This window comes from Saimiri boliviensis, chromosome 17 (assembly GCF_048565385.1).
Source record: "Saimiri boliviensis isolate mSaiBol1 chromosome 17, mSaiBol1.pri, whole genome shotgun sequence".
Taxonomy (NCBI): Eukaryota; Metazoa; Chordata; class Mammalia; order Primates; family Cebidae; genus Saimiri; species Saimiri boliviensis.
Genome location: NC_133465.1, coordinates 19546716 through 19570996, shown reverse-complemented (window position 1 = coordinate 19570996; position 24281 = coordinate 19546716). Strand labels below are relative to the sequence as shown.

Sequence of the window (24281 nt, the reverse complement as noted above, 5' to 3'; positions counted from 1 at the left end):
CTAGCCACTGCTCCCCAACCAGCGAGCAAGAGGAGATGCCTGGGTCCTGTCCACACAGATTTGCCAGTCTGTTTAACTGGTGTCCATTCTGGCATTATAGGCGTCCAGCTCCTCTGCCGAAAGCTGCTGCTTTGAATTCCTGCCGGCGCCTCTGCCTCTTCCCCAGGTGCCTCTCCGGGTGCCTTCACCACCACCAAAGCTTCCAGCGCCACGGTTTCTAGTCATGCCGCCTCTGTTTACGCTCTGTGCAGGTCTCCACTATCTATCTATCTGTGATGTGACAAGCTGAATGTTCATGGGGCGGCTGTCCAGAGGGACACCGTTATACTGCTTCATGGCTTTCAGGGCATCTGCCTTCCGCTCAAAGTGCACATCTGCTGTTCCTAAGCTGCGGCCAGAGCGGTTGTAGTGCACAGCTGCCTTCTTCAGTGTTCCAAATTCAGCAAAGAGCCCCTGAATATCAGCGTCTGACACTCCAAAATCCAGATTGGACACCAGCAGTTTCCCACCCGTCTCCACGCCAGCACCACCCCCGAAGCCACTGTCTAAAAGATCGTGCTGCCACTTGTCGGGAAGCTGTTTCGGCTTGCTGTAGGGCGCCGGTCGGTTCCTGCCGCCTCAACTGGCCGCACCACAGGCGATGGCCGGCCGGTTCCGGACGGGCCCGCCGCCTCGATTCACTCGCGCGGAGGCCACCCTGGGAACCGACCCGGCTGCGGCTCCGGCCCCCGCCGTGGCCTCCTCGCTGGCTCCGGTTCAGTTTAATGAGGTCGTCCAGAGACATGTCCATTTTGTCGGCCATGGTGGGCGCGGAATCGGGCATCGGCTCGAGCCCTGAATTTCTTTAAGTGCTTTACTCTGAGATCTTTCTGCGGCACGTGGCGAACGTCCATGCTGGCGTTGGGTGCCCAGGCCCGTACTTGGAGCTGGGAGAGCAAAGCAGCCGCGCGCTCAGCGGTCCCACAGCAGGAGGAACAGTAGCCGCACGGCCAGCAGGCGGGGCACGCCGGCCCTACTTTTCTACATTTTTAAGTTTACTATTACTTAGTTTGATTCACCCGGCAGTCTCTATTACATATTTTGCTTTCCATTAAGATTCTTCATGGATATAAATTTTTTATAAACAGAATTTATGTTTAACCATTTTAAACTTAAATATACATGACAGCATCATGTGTTATGTATTCTAGATTGTTACTTTCTTTGCTTTTTTTCTGGCAGCTGTGATTGGCACATGTCATGGACAGTATTATTCCGAGAGAAGTACAACTCCAATGTTCATCTTTTCTTGTTCTATTAATAAAAAACAGACTTACAGGATTTACAAAAAGTCATAATAAATATACTTTAAAAACTATTTTAATTATAATAAGATAGTCTTTCCTGAATGTACCACTATCTTCAGAATTTACTTTCAAATACTTGGATAAACTTCATATATTTATATGCAAAATGACAGCCTTAAGGGACCTAATTGTTCCCATATAAAAACAGGATTAGTCTAGGACCACATTAGATCCAAAGAGCACACAGTACCATGAGACAGGAAAGGAATATATAACAAAAATATTTTCCTTTTTTTTTTTTGTATGGAAACAACAACTTTAAAAAAAAATTATTATACTTTAAGTTCTGGGGTACACTTTTAGGACATAAAAACAAATTCTACATATTATTTATGACCATACACATATGTAATAAAATGTTATGGACATGATAAATGGAAATAATAATTCAGGGTGTCAGTTACCTCTAGGCAATAATATTTAATCATACAAAAGAAACTTCAGAAAGTTTCAGAACCAGTGTTTTAAAAGATTATGTCCACCACATACTCATTAAAGAGTGATTAATTACTTTCCTCATTCTTGATAATCAGATTACCACCCCCCCTCCACACACACACACACACACACACACACACACACACACACACACACGGTCTGCTAACCAGAATATCTGACTGGCTTAAAATCATCAGTATAGCCACACTGTGATGAAATAATTAAACTTAAAGCACAGCTCACATGTTAGCAAGTAAAGTTTGTCTTATCTGGTAAGTTTTGGTGCTACACATTGACCTTACATTCTTTCAACCTTCCTAACACCCCACTCTTCCTTTTTCTGAGGTATTATCTCATTTTACCACCCTCCATCATATGCACCTGCTTCTTTTCCCTTCATTTGCTCCCTACACTCTCTGCCTTCCTCGTTCTTTATTCCCCCTTTTACTCTTATCCTCTTCCTTCTAATCTGACATTGCATATCTAGGGTTCAATACTATCTACAGTTCCAGGCATTCACTGGGGGTCTTGGAACATATCCCCCGTGGATAAGGTGGGGAAACTGTACATTTTGTTGTGTCACAACCTAACTTCTCCAGATCTTCCGTTAAAACTGTTCAGTTTAGGAAAAAACACCCTAGGACAAGGAAGCTAGGTCTATGGGTACTGTGCTATGTCATATGGCAAAACATAGGAAACAGACCAGGGACAAGGATCTTTGCAAAGACTTTTCACTGCCAGTGGAGAAGAGCTCAAGGGAGATCAATGTATTCACTCTCACTAATCCTCTTCTGGGGCAGATGCTGGTTATGTTTACTTACTTCTAGCTATTTTCTCTAGCACAAACAAGGCTCAAATTCACTCCCATTTTACCCCTCATGGAAAGAACCACTGGAAAGATCACTCCCTTAAAGAGCGTATTCACTCTGAGCCATACCACTCATTCAGAGAGAAGCTTATGAAGAAACACTACCACAGTGGTGGCAGGTTGCCAGGGAGTGCGATCTGATATGAAAAATACATACGAACACAACTATCAACTCACTCAAACTACCAGAATGTGCCAACAGTTGTTGCTCTCGCTGGTGAAAACAAAATTATTTTTCAGTTCTTGTAAAGCAAAACGCTGGCATTTCCTATGACAGGGAATCTACCTGTAGATCACCCATGTTATAATAATAGAGACTGTTTTCAAACTCATCCCTAAAGGAAGAGAATCAGTGAGGAACATATTTTCACCTGTCATATTCACTGCCTGGTCTTTTTAAATACGTACAAGATAAGTATGCAAAACTATGTGATTCCAGTTTTATAAAGTCCAGCTCTTTATAGAAAGAGCTTTATGGAGACACCAAAAAGACCAATGGTTGCCAAAAGCCAGCGAAAAGGAAGAGATCAAAAGGCAGAGGATGGAGGATATTTAGGGCTGGGAAACTATTTTGTCTATGATGCTACAAGGATATATACATGCCATTACACATTTGTCCAACAGCAGAGAATTTACAACACTAAGAGTGAACCCTAACATAAACTGTGGACCTTGGGGGTGATATGTCTGTCCAAGTAGGTTCCTCAACTGTAACTCTGATGAACTCTGATAGGGGGTACTAATAATGAGGGAGGCTACTCGTATGTCTGGAGTCATGGGGAATATGGAAAATCTCTGTACCTTCCCAATTTTGCTGTGAATCTAAAACTGCTTGGAAAATAATGTTATGAATTTTAAAAAACATACTGAACTTGCTATTACCATAAATCATAAAGACAATTTTCACCTTGAAAACTGTGAATCACTGAAGATCAAGGTAACAGAATATAAGCTCCCAAATTGAAGCATATAAAACCACATAAAGCAATTAACTGCATACATAAGCAAAAAAAAAATTGATAAAAATGACTGAATAATCATTATTTCATAATTATAAACAGGGATTTAATACAATATGAATCAAAACTGGTCCATCCATGTATATAAAAGACAATTTTTATTCTAATTTTAAATCAGAACTCATTATGCCCATTTTATCCACAATTTTACTGAAAGCTTAATCAGATAAGGACAGATTATAATTACTTAATATTGCCATAGTAACTTATGTACAAATACCTGTTAAGTATTCACCAAATGTCAAAACTGTAAGTAGCATTGCTACTTAATATGAATGATGCAACTGAAACCAGTACCATGTTATGGTCTATCATGCTCTCATATTACATCAAATTTTATGATAACACTAAAAATTTAGTCAGGGCCATAGCTGCCGGGCAGCAAGGATTTCATATAGCAGGCACGAGACAGCCATCCTTAGAAAGGCTTGCTTGCAAGGCTGGTTCTTGGCTGGTGTTCGGGACCTTGAATTTGGGAGGGCTCCCACCATTCCCTAACTTAGAAGAAGGGAATGGCTCACCGTGCCTAAACTGTTTGTGCAAATGCAAATATGGCTTACTATGAATAGTTCATTTCCTCCTAGGAGTCTGGAATTTTGGTACATATGAAGGAGAGGAGAGGATGCCTATGTGACTAGCCTCCTTCTAAAACATGGGTGCTGAGCCTCTAAAGAAACTCTGGTAAGGTAGACAACATTGTACATGTTTTCAAAATTTGAGGCTGAGGGAATTAAGCACATCCTGGTAACTACACAGAAGATGACTCCTGTAGCTTGTGCCTGGCTTCCTCCAGACTTTGACACATGCACCTTTTCCCTTCTCAAATTTTGCTTTGTGTCTTTTCACTGTAATAAATCAAAGCTCCAAGACTGACTGACTGCTGAGTCCTGTGAGTCCTTCTCATTAAATTACCAAACCTAGGGTGGTCTTGGGAACCCCTGATATAATTGCATTATATAATTTTTTTATTTTTTAAGTTGATGTGTTACATGTGACTACAATCAGAAGGCTGTTTCGCAGAATATCTTTCTCTAATATACTTATATTTTAGTTTTTGACATTTGCCTTGGAGATTCCTGTACTTCATATCCAACGAACTAAAGGCATTAAAAATGCATCAATGATGTCAGAAAGTAATTTTAAAAAGCAACAATCCTATATTAACCCAATTAAAAAATAGAAAATCTTGATGATTGACAGTATGTTCTATACTATAAAATTTTCTGACACAAAAAATTAAAAGATCATAGTACATTTTCTCCAACTCGGTAGGGTTTAATTCACTTTTATAATAATTGTGCAGCAGGCCAGGTGCAGTGGCACACATCTGTAGCTGCACCTATTCAGGAGGCTGAGGCAGAAGGATTGCTTGAGGCTGGAAACTAAAGCTACAGTGTGCTATAATCACACCTGTTCAAAAAAAAAAGTCCGAAAACAAAAAGACTGCACCCAAAATGTAGCACAAATTATCCATTTCTCCCTCCAAATAGTGGAACTGATCAGTAAGGATCAACAGGACTTTTAACTTATCTGGCCAGGAGAAGATACTTATCTTATACATAGATAGTTAAAAGTGTGATAATCCAATAGACCACATATTTTAGTTAAATCACCGATCACCAATTTCTGAAGAAATGCAATACCAGAAAAGCACTTCACATTTAAACTATGTCAGATAAAACAATTTGTATTTGACAACCATAAGACACTTAAAATCTTGGCAGACCATCATCATTGTGTCATTGTGGTGCAGATATAAAGAAGTGTATTTGAAACATGTTCTAATAGTATATTTTTTAGGGATAAAATTCAAAAGGAAGCAGTAAAAGCAGAAGTATCACAAGGCTAAATGAAAAGGGAACTGCACTAACAAAGAGTCAAGCATTGACTTTTCTACTGACGCGACCAGTATTCCCCAAATATAGAACTACTATATTCAGTGTTTCACTGTACGTTTTTCTCCAGGACATTATATTAGTTTCCTGCAATAAACTATTTTTTTAATGTTGGTTCCACTACAGTGCTAGTCTGTAAACTATTTCTAATTAAAACTTGAAATTTTATCAAAACATCGCTATATTAAGATTCCATGTCAGAGGAGGGATACATATGTGCATCTGATAGTAGCTTCCAGTTGCTGCTGTCAGATGTTTGTTTGGGAATGCATCCAGAAGACCCTATCAAGGATTTGAGTACAAAACAAGCATTTCCACAGAACAACAGGTAAGACAGACTACACTTTTCCTCACATAGGACCTTTAGGTTTAGACAATTCTAGGAAAGTGGTGGTACATGAATTCACCAGTCCTGACCATTTTCCCTGATCCTGTGTAGGGAGCTGCTGCAGTTACAAAAGTTAGGTAGGATCTTGGTAGGTGTATTCTTCCACATTTGAACCCCAGAAGTACTGATCACATAATCAGCTGACCCTGCAACTCTGTGATTCTTCTTTAGAAGAGAGTACCACTGAAAAGCTTTTCTCTCGTTTTTGGTTTTTTTTTTTTAGACAGAGTCTCACTCTGTCGTCAGGCTGGAATGCAGTGGCGTGGTCTTGGCTCACTGCAACCTCCACCTCCTGGGTTCAAGCGCTTCTCCTGCCTCAGCCTCCTGAGTAGCTGGGACTACAGGCATGCACCACCATACCCAGCTAATTTTTGTATTTTTATTAGAGACAGGTTTCACCATGTTTGCCAGGATGTTCTCCATCTCTTGACCTCGTGATCCGCCCACCTTGGCCTCCCAAAGTGCTGGGATTACAGGCATAAGCCACCACGACCACCCCACTGAAGAGTTTTTAAAAGGTTAACTCACTTTACTTTTTAGTAATCTTATCAGATAGAATTGATACTCCCTCCCTGAAATTCTCACCTTTGTAAGTTTTTGCAACATCCCTTTTGATTTCTCTCCTCTTTCTCTTTAGCCACTGCTCAGGCTTCTTTCTGAACTCTCTTGGGAAGTGCTGATATCCCTAGGGTTCTGTCACTGGCCCTCTGCTCATTCTATACCTTTTCCATCATGGATAAGCTCACTCAGGTCTATGATTTTGCCTCCGTTATTCCAAGTCTGCATCTCCAACCTCAGAGTTCCATCTCCAGCCATAAATGCCTATTATTCAATTATGTACTGAAAATATCCTACATGGACATTCCAGTAAACTTAACAATGCTGAGAGAAATGATAGTCATGCCTGTTGACCTACTGCTATCCTTTAGACACCTAAAAACTGCCTACTCCGGCCGGGCGTGGTGGCTCAAGCCTGTAATCCCAGCACTTTGGGAGGCCGAGGCGGGTGGATCACGAAGTCAAGAGATCGAGACCATCCTGGCCAACATGGTGAAACCCCGTCTCTACTAAAAATACAAAAAATTAGCTGGGCATGGTGGCGCGTGCCTGTAATCCCAGCTACTCAGGAGGCTGAGGCAGAAGAATTGCCTGAACCCAGGAGGCGGAGGTTGCGGTAAGCCGAGATCGCGCCATTGCACTCCAGCCTGGGTAACAAGAGTGAAACTCCGTCTCAAAAAAAAAAAAAACAAAAAAAACTGCCTACTCCTTCATGTCCTGGTTAAGTGCGAAGGCACAAGCCAGAAACCTGAGAATCATCTGAGATTTCTCCTTATCCCCTATCTTTTTACATTCAATAATAACTAAATCATTTTAACTGTACCTCTTTTCTGCATCTGCTTTATATTTTTACCACCACATGATTATTTTATGCTTATATTCCCTAGTTAAACATGTGTTCTTAAGTAGTGGCTTTTATAGGGAAAAAACAACTATTAATGTTATTTCTTAAATGGAAAAAAAAAAAGTTTAAGTAAAATAAAAAGGCATCATGCCAAGAATGAGACCAACATTTTAAAATGAATAACTGAGCTCCTTAATCTTCTTGATTTCACCAGGGCTGGGTGAAAATCTCACAACAGACTGCTACTAGTCTGAGGACAGACAAGGAAACTATAGCTCTCATAACTGCAAATGCTTCCTTTGTTTCCCTGTCTCTTTATATGGTTATCTTCTAGCTGCCCTCCATATGAGGGGGGTCAGCAAACTACAGGCCATGGGCCAAATCCAGTCTGTCTTATAGTTTTGTAAATAAAGTTTTACTGGAGCTCAGTTACGTGTATTTGCTTACCTGTTATCTACGACTGTTTTCATGCTTCAACGGCAGGGTTGGGTAGGAATGACAGAGACCACACGAAAAAGCCCTGTACAGAAAAAGCTTCCCAATCCCTGCTCTATACCATAACCAGAATGCCCTAATACTCAAATCTAATTGTGTGACTCCCAGCTCACAATTCTCCAATGAACCCCTACAGTAAACATTGCTGTCTCCCTACCCAATTCCCTACTCTGTCTTGCTGGAGAAATACACATCTATTTGGATATTTATCATGCCAATAGCCCTCCCAACTCCAAAAGAAGAAATTATTATTCTAAGCTTATCACAGTAATTACATTTGCTTTCCCAGTGCCTGGTTTAGGAATGAGCATGTGGTAGCCAATAAAATGTTACAGGAAGTCCACTGCATGCTTCTGAGTCTTCTCTCTAATTAAAAAAAACATGTAAAGAAAAGCCACTCTTTCAGACTTCAGATATTATCAGAGAGACCATGATGTTTGGAGCTGCTGCTAATTAGCCAGCCATGAAAAGAGACATGAACAAAACACTGTGATATCACTGAACAGTCAAAACAACTCTGGTCCCTACTGTTTTAGCCACTGTTAGTTAGGTCATCTAGTATTTGCAGCCCAAAGCATTCCACGTGGTAAATTTCCCATGGCCTATAGGAAAAGATCTACTCATTTCTACAGTATTAAAAAGTCTGGGCAGGGAATGGTGGCTCATGTCTAATCCCAGCACTTCGGAGGTTGAGGGGGATGGATCACTTGAGGCGAGGAGTTCAAGACCAGCCTGTCCAACATGCCAAAATCCTGTCTTTATTAAAAATACAATTATTAGCTGGGCATGGTGGCTTGCACCTGTAATCCCAGCTACTTGGGAGGCTGAGGCATGAGAATCACTTAAACCTGGAAGGTGGAGGTTGCAGTGAGCTGAGAGAATGCCACTGCACTCCAGCTTGGATGACAGTGAGACTCTCAAAAAAAAAAAAAGAAAAGATGTCTGTCATAAGCTTGCCTTAGGTATTCACTTCATTCCCAACCATTCACATCTTACACGATTTGCACTAGCAAAACTGGACTGCTCCTAAACCCTGCGAAGTTCATTCAAGCATCTGAGCTCCTTCTGCCAAACACACAATCTTGTTAGATGTTCCTTCTGCCCACATCATCCTTCTGCCTCTTTACCTAGAAAAGCTCTACTTACTCTGCATGCTTACCTTAAATCCTACCCACTGTTTTACAGCTTTCATTCCTCACCACATAAAGTGTTGGCACATATTTAACACAATAAATGATCATTATACGCTTCAGAGGGCATCTAGCCCACAGTAGTAGGCACTGAATAAATAATTCAGCAAATAAATAAAATGACAATGATAATAACAAGCTCCTGGGTTTTTTGTTTGTTTTTTTCTTTTTTGAGACAGGGTCTTACTCTTACCCAGACAGGAGTGCAGTGGCGTGATCATAGTTCACTGTAACCTCAAACAACCAGGCTCAAGAAATCCTCCCACCTTAGCCTCTCAAGTAGCTAGAAACACAAGCACCTATCACTGTGCCCAGCTAATGTTTTATTATTTAAAAAAAATTTTAGTAGAGACAAGATCTTGTCATGTTGCCCAGGCTAGTCTCAAACTCCTGGGCTAAAGTGATCCTCCCCATCTCAGCCTCCCAAATTTGCTGAGATTACAGGCATGCACCACCATGGCTGGCCCTGGCTATATTTTTAAATGTTTGTATTCTGTAACATTAGAAAAAAATGCTTAGTATCTAACAGACATTTGATAATTATTTGTTAAGTGGACAAGTGAATGATTTCCTTGAAAATTCTGTTGAGAAAAACACAGAAATTAAATAGAGAAAGTTCTATTATGAGCACCTCAAAGACTAAAACTATGTCTATTTCATGTTTGTCTCTAATAACTTGCAAAACCTAACTTACAGAAGTTCTTTGATTAATATATACTAAATTAAAGGTGTCCTCTTACAATTCAGATTGTCCAGTGCATGAGGCATCACATCTCAGTAGCACAGTAGCATTTTTGTTATTGTGAAATATTTTTATACTTTTATTATAATTTGTTGAGCCTAGAGTTGGGCTATTTGAATATTTATTATGATAATCTTTTGGCTAATGATAACAGGATATCTTGTACTAACAAAATTATTGTTATCGTAACAACTAAGCAGCAGGTAGAAGAACACATCTTGTTCTAATGAAGTAAATATACCTCATTCGATTTCAAATTAGGGGGAAAGTCAATAATAGTGAGACCTTGTTGGTTTATAAGTATGTAACACAACCTGTACTTCTCAATAAGGAATTGCTTTTCTGACTTCTGCACTCAGTAGATATCTTTAAAAATAATTTCCTATTAGTATGCACACTGGGTATGTTTTGCAGGTTTTTTTTTTTTTTCGTTTTTGGAGACAGGGTCTCACTCTGTCATCCAGGTTGGAGTGCAGTGGCATGATCACGATCATAGCTCACTGTGGTCTCAACTCCCAGGCTCAGGTGATCCTTCCATCTCAGCCTCCCAAGTAGTTGGGATTACAGGTGTGCACCAAAACACCCAGCTAATTTTTTACTTGTTTTTGTAGAGACGCGGTCTCACTATGTTGCCCAGACTGGTCTGGAGCTTCCCAATTCAAGCAATCCTCCCAGCTAGGCCTCCCAATATGTGGGACTACAGCTGTGGGCCAGCACACCTGGCCATTTTGCAGTTCTTACTGCCATTTGCTTATGGTGCCAGAAAGGCATTGTTGATTTTCCAGTTTTGAAACTACTTTATGGGCCGGGCGCAGTGGCTCAAGCCTGTAATCCCAGCACTTTGGGAGGCCGAGGCGGGTGGATCACGTGGTCGAGAGATCGAGACCATCCTGGTCAACATGGTGAAACCCCGTCTCTACTAAAAATACAAAAAACTAGCTGGGCGTGGTGGCGCGTGCCTGTAATCCCAGCTACTTAGAAGGCTGAGGCAGGAGAATTGCCTGAGCCCAGGAGGCGGAGGTTGCGGTGAGCCGAGATCGTGCCATTGCACTCCAGCCTGGGTAACAAGAGCGAAACTCCGTCTCAAAAAAAAAAGAAACTACTTTATGTTACTTTAGTGACACAAATCACTATGTAATACTGTTAGCCTTTAAACAACACAGGTTTGACCTGCAGGGGTCTACTTATAGGCAGATGTTCTCCCACCTCAGACAGCAAAGACCAATCTTTCTCCTCCTCCTTAGCCTACTCAACTTGAAGACTATGATTCAGAGTTATATAATGATCCACTTGCATTTAATGAATAGTAAACTTACTTTTTCTTATGATTTTCTTAATAACAGTTTATTTCTCTAGCTTCCTTTATTTGTTAAGAATACAGCATATTAATACATATACCATATCAAACACATCTTAATTGACTGTTTATGTTATCAGAAGCTGCTGGTCACCTTCTTGGGGGACTCAAAAGTTACACACAGATTTCTGAATGCAGAGGGGATCAAGCATCCCTAAATCCCACGTTATTAAGAGTCAACTGTGATTGATACTCATTTACTAAACACAAGCCATTTATTTTAAAAATTAAATAGAAGTTCCAATTTCATAACAAGTCTAATTCATTATAATGTGACCATAAAGAAAACATACAACTTACTTACTTAAAAATATCTTTTTCTTATTTATACAAATATATCATATAGGATTTTAGGGACCATAATTAAATAATTTTTTTTCAGACAATACTGTTTAAGATAATAAATGACCTGCGATTAACTTTTTAAATAATTGTGAAATCTAACCTACCAAGAAAGAAATTAAGAGAAAAATATACAAGCAACTTACACACACAGGGCTTTCAAAAAACTGCTTTTCATGATCAAAACTTCCTTACTCTTACTTTTTTATCTATAGGACCACTAAAAATAATTCACTATCAGAAGTCTTACCTGGATTGTTATTTTGAGGAAGATTTTCAGGTGTCTGTTTTTCCTTATATTCAGAAATTAGTTGCTGAATGCTATGGATAAAAATGTGATAAATGAAATTACTATTTTAAAACAAACGAAAAATACCAATTAAATTTTTAGAGTATTTCAAACAATATCAGAGTTAATACCAGAACTTTATCCTATATACTAATTTGTGAGTTCTACCAACTTCTCTTCAAGCTTTTAAAGAAGAAAACAAGATGAAGTACTCCTAAATTGAAGAGAGCATAGCTCAGTATCAATTAACTCACATTCCCTTGACATAATGGAAAGTGTCCTAGCTCTATTACCAGCAGCTACTTGTTCTCAGACAAGTCGCTTCTCTTAGGCTCAGTGTGTTCTTCTAAAAAGCAAGGATTTCACTGGCTTATTTCATTAGGTTGTTAAAGATTTAATGAAATAGGGCCGGGCGCGGTGGCTCAAGCCTGTAATCCCAGCACTTTGGGAGGCCGAGGTGGGTGGATCACAAGGTCAAGAGATCGAGACCATCCTGGTCAACATGGTGAAACCCCGTCTCTACTAAAAATACAAAAAAAACATTAGCTGGGCATGGTGGTGCGTGCCTGTAATCCCAGCTACTCAAGAGGCTGAGGCAGAAGAATTGCCTGAACCCAGGAGGCGGAGGTTGCGGTGAGCCAAGATTGTGCCATTGCACTCCAGCCTGGGTAACAAGAGCAAAAACTCCGTCTCAAAAAAAAAAAAAAAAAAAAAAGAAAAAAAAAAAAGATTTAATGAAATAATGTTTTGAAAATGCTCAGATAAACAGTGAAGTAATGAAATAATTTGTTCTTGAACTTTATTGCCAAAACTATTTCCCAATGTGTATTTTTTCAGAGGTTCTAAAATTCCCATTGCAGTTTTCTGAAACTGTTATTAAGTCCTAGTTTTGCTTATCAGTTGTTCCATGCTTTGTGGTTTATAATTCGGGGCATCACAACTATTTCATAGTTTGTAACTAAATTTTCTTATAAATACATTATTTCATCAAACTAGATAACATCACTGTCCACTACGACTGAACTCATCAATCACACTAAGGGCAGAAAGCTAACAGATCTCAAGACCTAGCTTGGACTACTGTTCCAGACTCAAACTCTGAATTGGCAGATCTTTGTTAGAATGATGCTCAATCCCCATGTTAACCTCCAACTGACATGGAAAACAAAATTCTACTTTTATTTTTTCAGTTCCATCAAAGAGATGCAAGTTGACATTCTCTCATTTCTGAGATACATACTAACAATGTATTTGCACACACATCCCACATGTTACCCAGCTCAATTCTCATTCCATAGATCACCTTACTGCATATTTTTGTAGTCAAAATCACAATTTTAATATTAGGTTACACCCAATTTGCTTTGACTCACACTGTTTCTTTGGAGCTAGTCAGCAAATAGTCAAATGAACTTCCATTGACGGTGCAAAATATGGACCACTTCACAGATCTGTACTTCATCCTTATGCAGGGGCCATGTTAATTGTCTCTGCATTTTGTTTCGATTTTAGTATATGTTTGCTGCTGAAGCAAGTACAAAGCTCTCCTTTTATACATGGATACTCATGAGTCATGAATGAGGCTTAGCTCTGTTATATCCAACTAACATACTTGAGACTCAGAATTCTGGTGATGGCTTCCTGCCACAACTCTTGGGAAGGATAATATGGGACCTTCCACGATCTAAGAAAAGGTACTATACTGGATATACAGGGCCCTCAGTGTACAGACCTGGTAGCAATGAAGAAAGGAAACTTATCTCTTTCTGCAACATTATTTGAACTGAACCCGAGGGCCTAAAGGATAACTTAACATAAAGGTCTTGGCTAAGTCTAAGCTAAGATGTTGGCTCCACCTAGGTTCTAAGTGAGGGTTGAAGGTTCAGTTGGCTCACTATGTATGTGGATAATGCCAGGAGGCTCAGCTGCCAGAGCAGGATGCTGGGAACAATGCCTGAGCATATAAACATATGTATGTGAAGCAAAAAATGTTTAACTTTGAAATCTATGTACGGCCGGGTGCGGTGGCTCAAGCCTGTAATCCCAGCACTTTGGGAGGCCGAGGCGGGTGGATCACGAGGTCAAGAGATCAAGACCATCCTGGTCAACATGGTGAAACCCCATCTCTACTAAAGATACAAAAAAATTAGCTGGGCATGGTGGCGCGTGCTTGTAATCTCAGCTACTCAGGAGGCTGAGGCAGGAGAATTGCCTGAACCCAGGAGGCGGAGGTTGCGGTGAGCCGAGATCGCGCCATTGCACTCCAGCCTGGGTAACAAGAGCGAAACTCCGTCTCAAAAAAAAAAAAAAAAAAAAAAAGAAATCTATGTATGGATCACCATGAAGACTTGAGGGCATCCTGGTGGCAAAGGTCAACCATTACTGGACTGCAGGACCAGTTTGAATGCAATGACACAGCAACAGAAACGACAGCGGAAACAACAGGATGATTACAGCGACCTTTTTCTTCCCTCGTTCTGACTTGCAAAAGAGGGTTGTCTTCTGAAACTTAAAGAACCCCATAGGTTCTGAAAAAATTCAAGGAGAAGGGTAGAGGAGGCAGTCCCCAGAAGACAGTACAAAATTTTCTGATAAACTGGACATTTCAAGACCCAAATACCTAATTAGAAAACCCTAAGCTGTGACACTATTTTTATCTCATGCATAGGGGTTACACTTGGAATGAAATGGACAATGCTAGGATCTCTAAGGATAAAGGTCTTAAAAGTCCTGAGATAAAGAAGCCTGCACCCTTTGCTACTTTTAACTAGTTTGGCCTTTTGCTGGATTTCAGGCTAATGATGTGGACTAATTTATTGCCACTCCAAAACTACCTGAAACAAACTATAAAATCTCACCTGATGTATATAATACAATCATTATAATTATTTTAAACCTCAATTTGGTGTTAACTAGCCTTTTAATGTAAACACTTACCCTATAAACTGATTAAAAATGGCATAATCTTCCGCAGTTCTCCCAAACATATCTTGAGAAAAGATGTCAATATTCTGCTGCAGAAGAAGGCTAACTATGTTTGCTGATCCACACTGCACGGCGAGAATGAGGGCTGTTCTAAAATGACAGAGCGATAACTTCTCCCTTAGGAACTGTAATAAAGCTATTTTAAAAGCTTATTCAATATACTTTACCAACTTAATAGCTTGCCCGTCCATGTAGAATTAAACATTTACTCGTACTAACAGACACCAGCATCTTGGGTACTCAAGTGTTCATCTTTGTAAATTACCACCAAGGCTAAAAGGAAGGGACAAAGAGAAAGTCACTTGTCCCAATGGGGTATGTCATAGTAGAAGTTACTAATTTTCAGTCCCCCGATGAGCAAGAAACTACGCTGAGGTCACTTATCTAAAGTAGGCAAAGATTTAAGTGAAGATTTCACCACTGCTTCCCATGACTGATATGCTGTAATTCAAAATCAGCCAGGGGTCAGGTAAGTGAGAGCTATCTGCAGGCTGAAAAACAGTAATATCAATAACAATGGTAATACTAGCAGTCATAATGGTTTCAGTTACTGATACTGATAAGCATGTGCCAGGCACTGAATTAAATGCTATGCACACAATCTTTCTTACATACACAACCACACTGGAAGGATATATTAGTACCCTCCTTTTAATACAGAAAAACATATTTGGTGATGAGTAAATATGTTTTTACACATATTTAGTCATCCCGAGATCACACACCTAGTAAATGGGAAAGCTAGGAATTTAAACTCAGTCTTGTGTGAATCTGAAGTCTAACTCAGATTTTCTCTTTATCATCCATCTATGAGTTGTCTTCGTGAAAGAAAAAGTTTATCCACTGAAAACTGTATTTTCTCCCTCTGCCCATACCAATTTAAAAAACATCAAAATACATTAGAAGTGAAAAAGGACACCCACATATCTGGTAATGGCAATTAACAGTCATGTAGAGATAATCTAACATTAATATTCTTCAAAGAAATAAAGCAAAGAGTTATTCAAGACAAAATTATTTTTAACTCTATTGATGTTTATACGAAATTATTTTTAACTCTATTCATGTTTATTTAACATAGCATGTTTAAAAGAAAAGCATGTAAGAAGGAGAGATTAAAAACTACAATAAAAGGGTTAAGAAATTCAGTATTGAGTCATAAAGTAAATATTTAAAAGTCCACACTCCATAAAACTAATAAACTAATAGGAGACCTCTGTAGCTAACACAAGATCATATGACCCAAAACATCGACTTACAAATAACAAACACCAGTCAGTATAAGAAAAGATGAGTCCTCCTATACACTAGGACTCATGTCGCCCAGTCTAAATAATTTTCCACCAGATGATTTGTGTTTATATTTTTACTATATCCCAATAATTTTATTAATCTTTTTATTAATTTAATATTTCTGACTTGAGTGACTGTTTTCACTCCAGAACACTGAGGGTTAAAAAAAGAACATACCTCTGACACTTATCAACTGCAAGTAAATTTGCTCCTCTCTCCAGTAAAAACTCTACCATTTGTTGTCTTTTTCCACTTACGGCAAATAGAAGTAGTGTGAGGTCATTCTGTAATACACCAACAACAATTTATAATTCAAAAAAATTCTTATTTCTCAACTGGACTGGAAACCTTACATAAGATCCTATAGACTTAAATGTATAACACAGAAAGTAAATTAAAAATAGCCTCTTCCTTCTCACTCCTCTGTGTTTTCCCATGCACTGCTCCTTCCCTTAGAGGCCACCCTCCTCTGCCTCACCACATCAACTCTAGTCATCTCCAAAACTTCCTTCAAACATTACTGGCTCCAAAAATATTTGCTTCTATCACAGCATTTAGCATGGAATATTGTAATGGTTGTATTGCTTCCCATGCAAACCAAGAGCTTCTTGGAGGGCAGGCTCTTTATCACTATAAATGTCTCTGTATTTATCTCCATATTTCCAATCCCTGAGATATACCAGTAAATGTTTCAAGTATTTTTACTAAATTAATGATCTAATGTATTTGCCTTTAGATCAGTGTTTCTTAAATTACATTCCAAAGAATACTTTACCAGAAGTTATAGACTGTACCCCAACAGGAAGATTCCATGATCATCTACATTTGGGAAATATTATTAAACAGCACATTATATATCCAGTATTCAAGAAAACTCTTGAACTTTGCCTAATTCCTATTTGGCAATACTTTCTTTGTGGCAGACATTAACATTTGAGGATTTAGAGTTTCGGGAATACAGTGGTGAGAGCTTTCCGGTAAAGGTGGGTGTTTCTTCCAGGTTATACAAACTTCCTTAATTCTCTTCTATCGATGGTGTCAGGATCCCAGATGCCCAATGTCAGTGCCCAGTGTCAGGCCCTTTTACTACAAATAGGTCACTAAGAAAATGGTCTGTGAATTACAGAAATCAGCTTCAAATGAACTTCCATTGCTTATTATTAGAAGGTTCAAGGGTTTTCTCCTACTACAAGAGGAGAGATTTTTATCTTAGATGTTAGAAAGCACAGTATAAAATTCTGTTCTTAATTATAATCCTAAGACCCTAATGCATATCTACTATTAAAATTCTTTGTTAATTTTGTTTCCATTTTTATTGCCTCTTAAAACTATCTTTAATTTTAGGCAAAATGTAAATACAAATACAATGGCTTATCAATAAAACTAGTATCAATCTATCTGGATTGTTTCTATAATAATGAAAGCCACTAAGTCACTTGCATTTCTAAGGGACAATGCTGAGGAGAAAAATATAATTTTTTTTTTTTACAATATGAATAGCCCAGCCACCTATAGCTAGGAATAACCCAAACAGGCTTACAGGCATGCTGATGGGAAGGCGACTCTTTGTGGTATCTACAAAGCAAAAGAGTTTTTAAAAAACAACTTCTAAATCCTAAAGTTCAACCCCATTACTAAGGGCTATCTATAAACTATAGACTATATATTATAAACAAATATAAACTGTTTTGAGAAACTTCAAATCTTTATCAAAACATGCCATAAGACAGGAGCTGTAAACTCAAATCTTACCAAGGCAAAGGAAGTGACCTGAGTGAAGTACCTAGGTGGGTACAGCAGCAAACCAGAGAACATACACCTCACACGAAGGGCAACCTAGTCGCAGCACACCGAACAGTGACATGGGCTCAACCTAGTCGCAGCACACCGAACAGTGACATGGGCTCAAGGGAAAACAGGCTTGATTCTTAAAGAGAAGCCTGAAATCCAGATTTGTGCATGAGTTTCCTAAATTTTACACTTTGACACAATTTGTGGAGGCAAATTAAACATATCTGCAGGCCACATTTAGACTACAGCCCTTGTGTTTTTATACTTATTATAGACATGTTTCAAAATGGTTGTGTGTAAAGTATTTGCATGTAAAATATTTCCTTTAATTTCAGATGTTTTACCAAAACAAATCAGGCCCCAACATGTAATAAAAATTGCTATTAAAACTCACAGTTGCTCACACCTGCAAGTCCAGCACTCTGGGAGGCCAAGGCAAGAGGATCACATGAGCCCAAGAGTCTGAGACCAGCCTGAGCAACATAGTGAGACCCTGTTGCTTAAAAAAAAAAAAAATGCTCACAGGCCCAAAACACTGACACTTCAAGAATTTTTCCAATATTTATTCAATTAAAATCTGCTTGTATTTATTTTTCCCAGATTGTTAACCTGTGAATTCGTCCACATGACTGCGGAAACTAAATTATTAAAAGAATCAATATTTGTACTCTTACTAATTTCATGGTTTTCAGTGCTTAAAACTGTCATCTTATTTCAAAATTCTGTGAACTTAACAGAGATACTGAGATAGTCCATAACAGCTTCAATTAAAAAAAAAAAAGTTGTGTTTGCCAGCTCTAATCGAGAAAACTCTGCTTGTAATAAAGATTAATCTGCTTGCAATAAACAATAATCACCTGGATGATAACAAAGACAGAAAATCCTAAAGGAGCCAGCCCCTGCTTACTGAAAGACTATGATGTTGGGAAGGAAAAGGTATTCTGTAAGCTGATAGATATTATCAATAATATTCCTTTTAACTTCCCAACCACAGAGGTAAAGAAAGAAAAGTAAGGATAATAGTATTGAAAAGAGACAGATTTAAAAGTAGCAGCACCTTGATTTTGCTATTTCTAAACTCCGCATCTCCCACCTTCCCGTCAAGGCGTTCTAGATTTGAGGGCTGAGCGCAGACGCTTATCTAAGTGGCTGTTTCCTACTTGATCACCACCTAGTCGCAGCTAATCTTGTTTCCTCAGAGTCCTCCTAAATTGGATTCTTAGGCATGTTCACAACTCACTCTCTTCCAAACTGAAAACGATGATCCGATTATCCCCAAAACTGAAGAAAACCTTGTCTAAACATATAAACTAGAAAAAAAGAAAGAGTAATAACAACAACAGAACACATTTAAAAGAAGGTCGCCTTGATATTCTCCCTCAATTACCTAACTTCCAAGCTGGCCCTCATATTTCTGGTTGCTTTTTTCTCCCTTTCCATTTTGCCCTCCTAAGCTTTGTCACTGACAGCTAAACTGCTTGCACGTGTGTTATTTTTTTTAACGACCCTGTCAATAGCAGAAAGATTTCTATTTATTAAAAAATGTTTTTTCTTGGAGTTTTAAGACAAAGTCTATTTCCAAGGCAAATTTTGCTTTCTTGTGTTGTTTTTCAGATTAGAAAAAAAAAAATTGGGAAGAAAAAAAAATTTTAAGTATTAACTTTTACAAATTCAGTTTTTAAAAATATTTACCATATATGCATAAAAGAAAGCTGTGCCCTCTAATGCTGCTTTAAAAGTATCAAGATTTGAAATATTAGATAATTATTTCAAAATATTCTCATTCAGGGAATGCTTGAGCTTCCAAATATGGAAAACTGACCATTACATATGTCAGTGTTAAAACAAATGCATTTCAAATAGTTTGAAAATAAAGTTGGTTGGTCTATACCTCATTTTTTTGCCTCCATATTTGTACTGTATAAAAGCAGTTTTTCTGCCAGTGATCGATCCTCATTATGCACAGCATAGTGTAGAGCGGTGTTGCCGTAGAGATCTGGAAGGTCTGGATCAGCACCCTGTTCCAGCAAAATAGTTGCACATTCCTCTTCTCGGCACTGTACGGCCTGTCATTATTAGACCAAGAAATAGATCACAAATGCTAGGAATTCAAAATAGAGGTTTTGCTAATGAGTTACATTTAAATGAGATGAATTCATTTTTATTCTGTTGAGAAATGTGAAGTTTATGAAAATTGATGAATGCTAAGTGTATGATAGAATATATTGTTTGCTAGGAAGAACGATGGCCAGGAAAACCTAGCAGCTCCCCTCAACCCCAGTAGAAAACCACTTGGGGCATTCCAAAGTGGCAGGACAATATGTAAATGTCATACACCTATTAAAACAATTCTTTAAGCTTTCTGACCCTGCCCCAGTGGCTCCTTCATGGAGAATACTTTTTAGGTTGTTTGATTAGTGGTAAGCGGGCACCAGCTGCCTACTTGGTGTGTTTTGTGTTATGAGAAAATACTGAACACCTGTTTGTTAATAATGATCACCTGTCCAGAGAGATTAAATGCGTGGGTCAGAGTCTACCTGGAGCCTTCAGTCTGGAATGCTGTCAGCCCCTGAGCCTCTCAGTTTGGAAGGCTGCTGGCTCCCCCGGATAGACCCACTTTGCTGTTCTATCTGGGTCTCTGCCGTCATTTCCTTCAGTGCTGCCTGGGTGGGAGTCTCTACAGCCGAGCTGATTCTCAGTAAATCTACGTAATCAGATCCGTCTCATGCTGAAGTACTTGTTTACTATATACCTTTATCAGAGCTGTCCTCTTGTGGCTATCAAAGCAATTAAGTCGACATTTTCTGTCCACTAGGAGAGCTACCACTGCTGGATGTCCACTGACACATGCTAAATGCAGAGCCGTCCTATGAGAGTAAGAAGACTTTTTAGGAAATTGTACTGTACTATCTGAAAACGTACAATGATCCACATAAGTCCTTAGCACTGGATAGAATGTTAGTCCTCTGTCTTTAAAACAAGTATTTAATTTTCCTGTGAAGAAAGCACAGTATTTACCAGCTCTTATTATTCACTACATTAATGAAATGTAGCTTATTTGAATAGAAAACACTTCGTCTCTGGATTCAGTTCACCTCCAGCTGAAATCCTACTTTAAGATCTGTCACTTCCTGTTGGCCTTTTTGGGCCTCAGTTTCCTCAACAATAAAATGGAAATTAAAATAGTAGCGGTCCACAGTGATGTTCTGGGCATCACTATGATGCTTCTATGAGAATCTATGCAAAGAATTCAGAACAGTTCCTAGCATAAATGCTCAGTAACTGTTAGATATTCTAATTTTAATAATACTACTACTTAAACATTTTGATTAAGCAAAATAATACGATTATACATACTTTTGAGGTATGTTTAAAGATTAGAAGTAACGCTGTATTATCATTCCAAGATGTTCCTTTTCTCATATTTTAACAATTCTGACATTGGGATTCTCCTTGCAATTCATAATTTATCACAACTATAATTGGCAGCATCTAAATAATTCTTATTGACACATAAAATAATGGGCATCAAACAATCCACGCTGCCTTACCTTAAGTAGAATATGGTATATACAACAGGTCCAGAGCAGTTGGGCAGTTCTAATCATATGACTGGCGTTTATTTTAGTTCTTAAAAGTACTATGAAAAAAAAGAGGGCTGAGATAAAAAGCATAATAAATTTTTAAAACAAAATAATTCTTACTTTGATTTTCAAAAAAAACTTTAAGCCAAAGGAAGAAACTCAGGGTTCAGATGAATAGGCATGGCTCATTTTATTCAATACTTAGATTTATATAATGCATGTAAATCAGGCATTCCCAATGATTAACATTAGTACATAAGACTGTTATATATTTTCAAAAGGGCAGTTAAAGTTTACCTTTTACTCTTTTCTACCTTCGGAAATGCTTTTCTTTGAAAGGGGGGAGAAAAAGCTTCCACTGAGATTAAGTCCTAATACTCCAATTCTAAATCTCTCAGGCTTACTCAGGCTGGGCAGCTAAACACGAAGTTTTTAAGGATGGAAGAAACCTGAGCGATATAATATACATAACAGCCATTCAGCTTGTGTTTGACGAATACATTGATTAAACGGATAAACATAGTTGAGAAGTACAATATTTTTAAAGAAAACTCCCGTAAAGCGGAGCAACACTTCTGCAATAGTAATAACCATGTATATTTGCCCCCGACTCACGGAGAGGCCTGGGCCCCCGACCCCTCCGAGGTTTCCCCATCGGGGTGCCGTGGAGCCTGCGGGCACCAGAAAGCCGGGGTCCCCGACAGGACGGCGCGCCCGCCTCCTTCGCCCGGCCATTACCTCTGCTTCTTGTCCCTCTCGTCCACGCCGGGGCCTCCGGGCGCCAGGACGCGCTCCACCCCGGGGACGTCGCCCTGCCAGGCAGCTCTGTGGAGCTCGTCGAGATCTTCCAGGCGGACGCGGTACCGAGGCGGGGCGAAGCAGCCCCGAGGCGGGGCGAGGCCGTCCTCACCGTGCTCCCTTCCGCCGCCCGAGCTGTCGCGCCGCCAGCTGGTGAGGGAGCCCGAGGACCACCGGTCCTCCGGGCTCCCGCCTCTAAATGTCTTCCTCATGGCGGAGACTGCCGCCTTCGAAGACCCCTCGGGCCCTCCCCGCCCTTCCCCGTCCTCCCCCGCCCCTCCTCGCTTTTCTCCACCCCAGGAGGCCAACAGGAGCGAGTTACTGCCTTGGCCACAACCTCCCAGGAGGAAAGCCCGAGGTTTCCACTTAGTGAAACGAGCACCGCCGAGCCACGCAATAAATGTCAAGCCAAGCGACCACCGCCAAGCCAAGTAACAGCCAGGCCAAGCGACCACCGCCAAGCCTCACGGGTAACGCCAAGCCTCATGGGTAACTGCCAAGCCAAGCGACCACCGCCAAGCCTCATGGGTAACGCCAAGGCTCGTGGGTGACGCCAAGCCAGCGCGTGTGACGTCACCGCACGTGCTCAGGCACCTGTGACGTCACTGCACCTGCGCGCACAGGCCCCCGCCTCCCGGAGAAAACTCCTTGGCCTACAGGTGGCGCTGCAGCTGCGGCGCCGGCCAGGGCTGGCGGGTCCTTCGGGGCGGCGGCGTCCAGCCCGCCTGTCCTCAGGGAGTGCCTCCTCACAGCGCCGCCGCGCCCCTGCTCCTCGGCTTGCTCAGTTCAGGCGTGCGGACCAGTTCCCGCCCCTGTGCCGCCATCGCTTGGCCGCCCCGGGCTAGCCACCGCAGCGGAGCTGCCCCAGAGTCATCGCTGCCAGGACACAAGCGGAGTCAGGCGGCCGGGTCCAAGCGAGCCGCCCGCCCCGCGGGAAGGGCCTGCCCGACGCCACGGCCCGCCCGAGCCACGGGACCCGTTCTGGGCATTCCGCTGCCTGGGGATGGGGCCGAGCAGCCGCTCCCCGCTCTGAGCCGCAGCCGCCGCGCATCTGCCGAGGGGCCGTGCGGCCGGCGACCCGGTTGGGCCGGGGAATGCCGGGTGCCGCTGGGGTCGCTCGTCTCTAGTCCGTCCTGTCCCTGCAGCCCGTGGCCCACACCTTTATCCCAGCACTTTGGGAGGCCGAGGCGGGCGGATCACTTGAGGTTAGGAGTTCGAGGCCAGCCCGCACCTGTAATCCTAGCTACTTGGGAGGCTGAGACAGGAGAATCGCTTCAACCCAGTAGGCGGGGGTCGCGGTGAGCCAAGATTGCACCACTGCACTTCAGCCTGGGCGACAGAGCAAGACTGCCTCTCAAAAAGTGACAAAGGAGGCTCTAGAAAGTATTCAAATACTAATTGAGGACAGTGAAGATAGATCGCATTATGAAAAACAGATTTTGTCACTGACGCCTCGGGGCATTAGCCTAGGTCCTGCTTTGCTCACCCACAGAGAGCCAATTACAGAGATGAGTATTGCCACAGAAGGCGGCTTTAATCAGGTGCTGCAGCCGTGGAGATGGGAGCTCAGTCTCAAATCCATGTCTGACCAACTAAAATTAGGGATTTGTAGTATAGCAAGGAAGAAATGTAATTATGTATAAGAAAACATGAACTAGGGAGGGGTAAGGAAGCAATCATTTTAAAAACTATCTTCACCTTGCCTCCTCACTCTTGGCATAATTCCCCCTGCAAGTGGTTTCCAGGGTCTCAGTTGGCATTTAGTCACACGTATGACATTGCACATATTGTGTGCACATCTGCACAGCTCAGCAGCATCCTGGGTAGGCCTTGAAAGGCAATCTTCACATGAGCCTGTGGCCTCAGCAAGAAAGCTGGGAACGGGAGGCGGAGAAGCCAGGACCCCAGTCCTCTGTGGAAAATTCCAGCACAACCTGCAAGAGCAGCTGCAGTGAAGGCTGTGACCCAACAAGGAATACAGCGGAGCTGTATTGAAGATGGATGAAGATGCTGGTTTGAAAACAGACTCAGTGTAAGCATGGCACTTTGAGAAAATATT

General features: G+C 40.8%; 1 protein-coding gene, 1 non-coding gene and 1 pseudogene across 2 annotated transcripts in view; all 3 read right to left on the bottom strand.

The window, feature by feature from the left end:
• Window positions 1–24226, bottom strand: part of CCDC144A (coiled-coil domain containing 144A) — an 81133-nt gene extending 56907 nt beyond the window's left edge. The window contains 2 exon segments of the mRNA XM_074387997.1: window positions 11736–11803; window positions 22163–24226. Coding sequence (XP_074244098.1) covers window positions 11736–11803; window positions 22163–22434 — 340 coding nt within the window. The 5' untranslated portion in view covers window positions 22435–24226.
• Window positions 73–1554, bottom strand: LOC104651603 (THO complex subunit 4 pseudogene; annotated as a pseudogene).
• LOC141581951 (U6 spliceosomal RNA) lies at window positions 13199–13303 on the bottom strand. Its single transcript, XR_012514775.1, has one exon. It is a non-coding gene; the product is annotated as a U6 spliceosomal RNA (small nuclear RNA).
• Window positions 24227–24281: the final 55 nt, after the last annotated feature.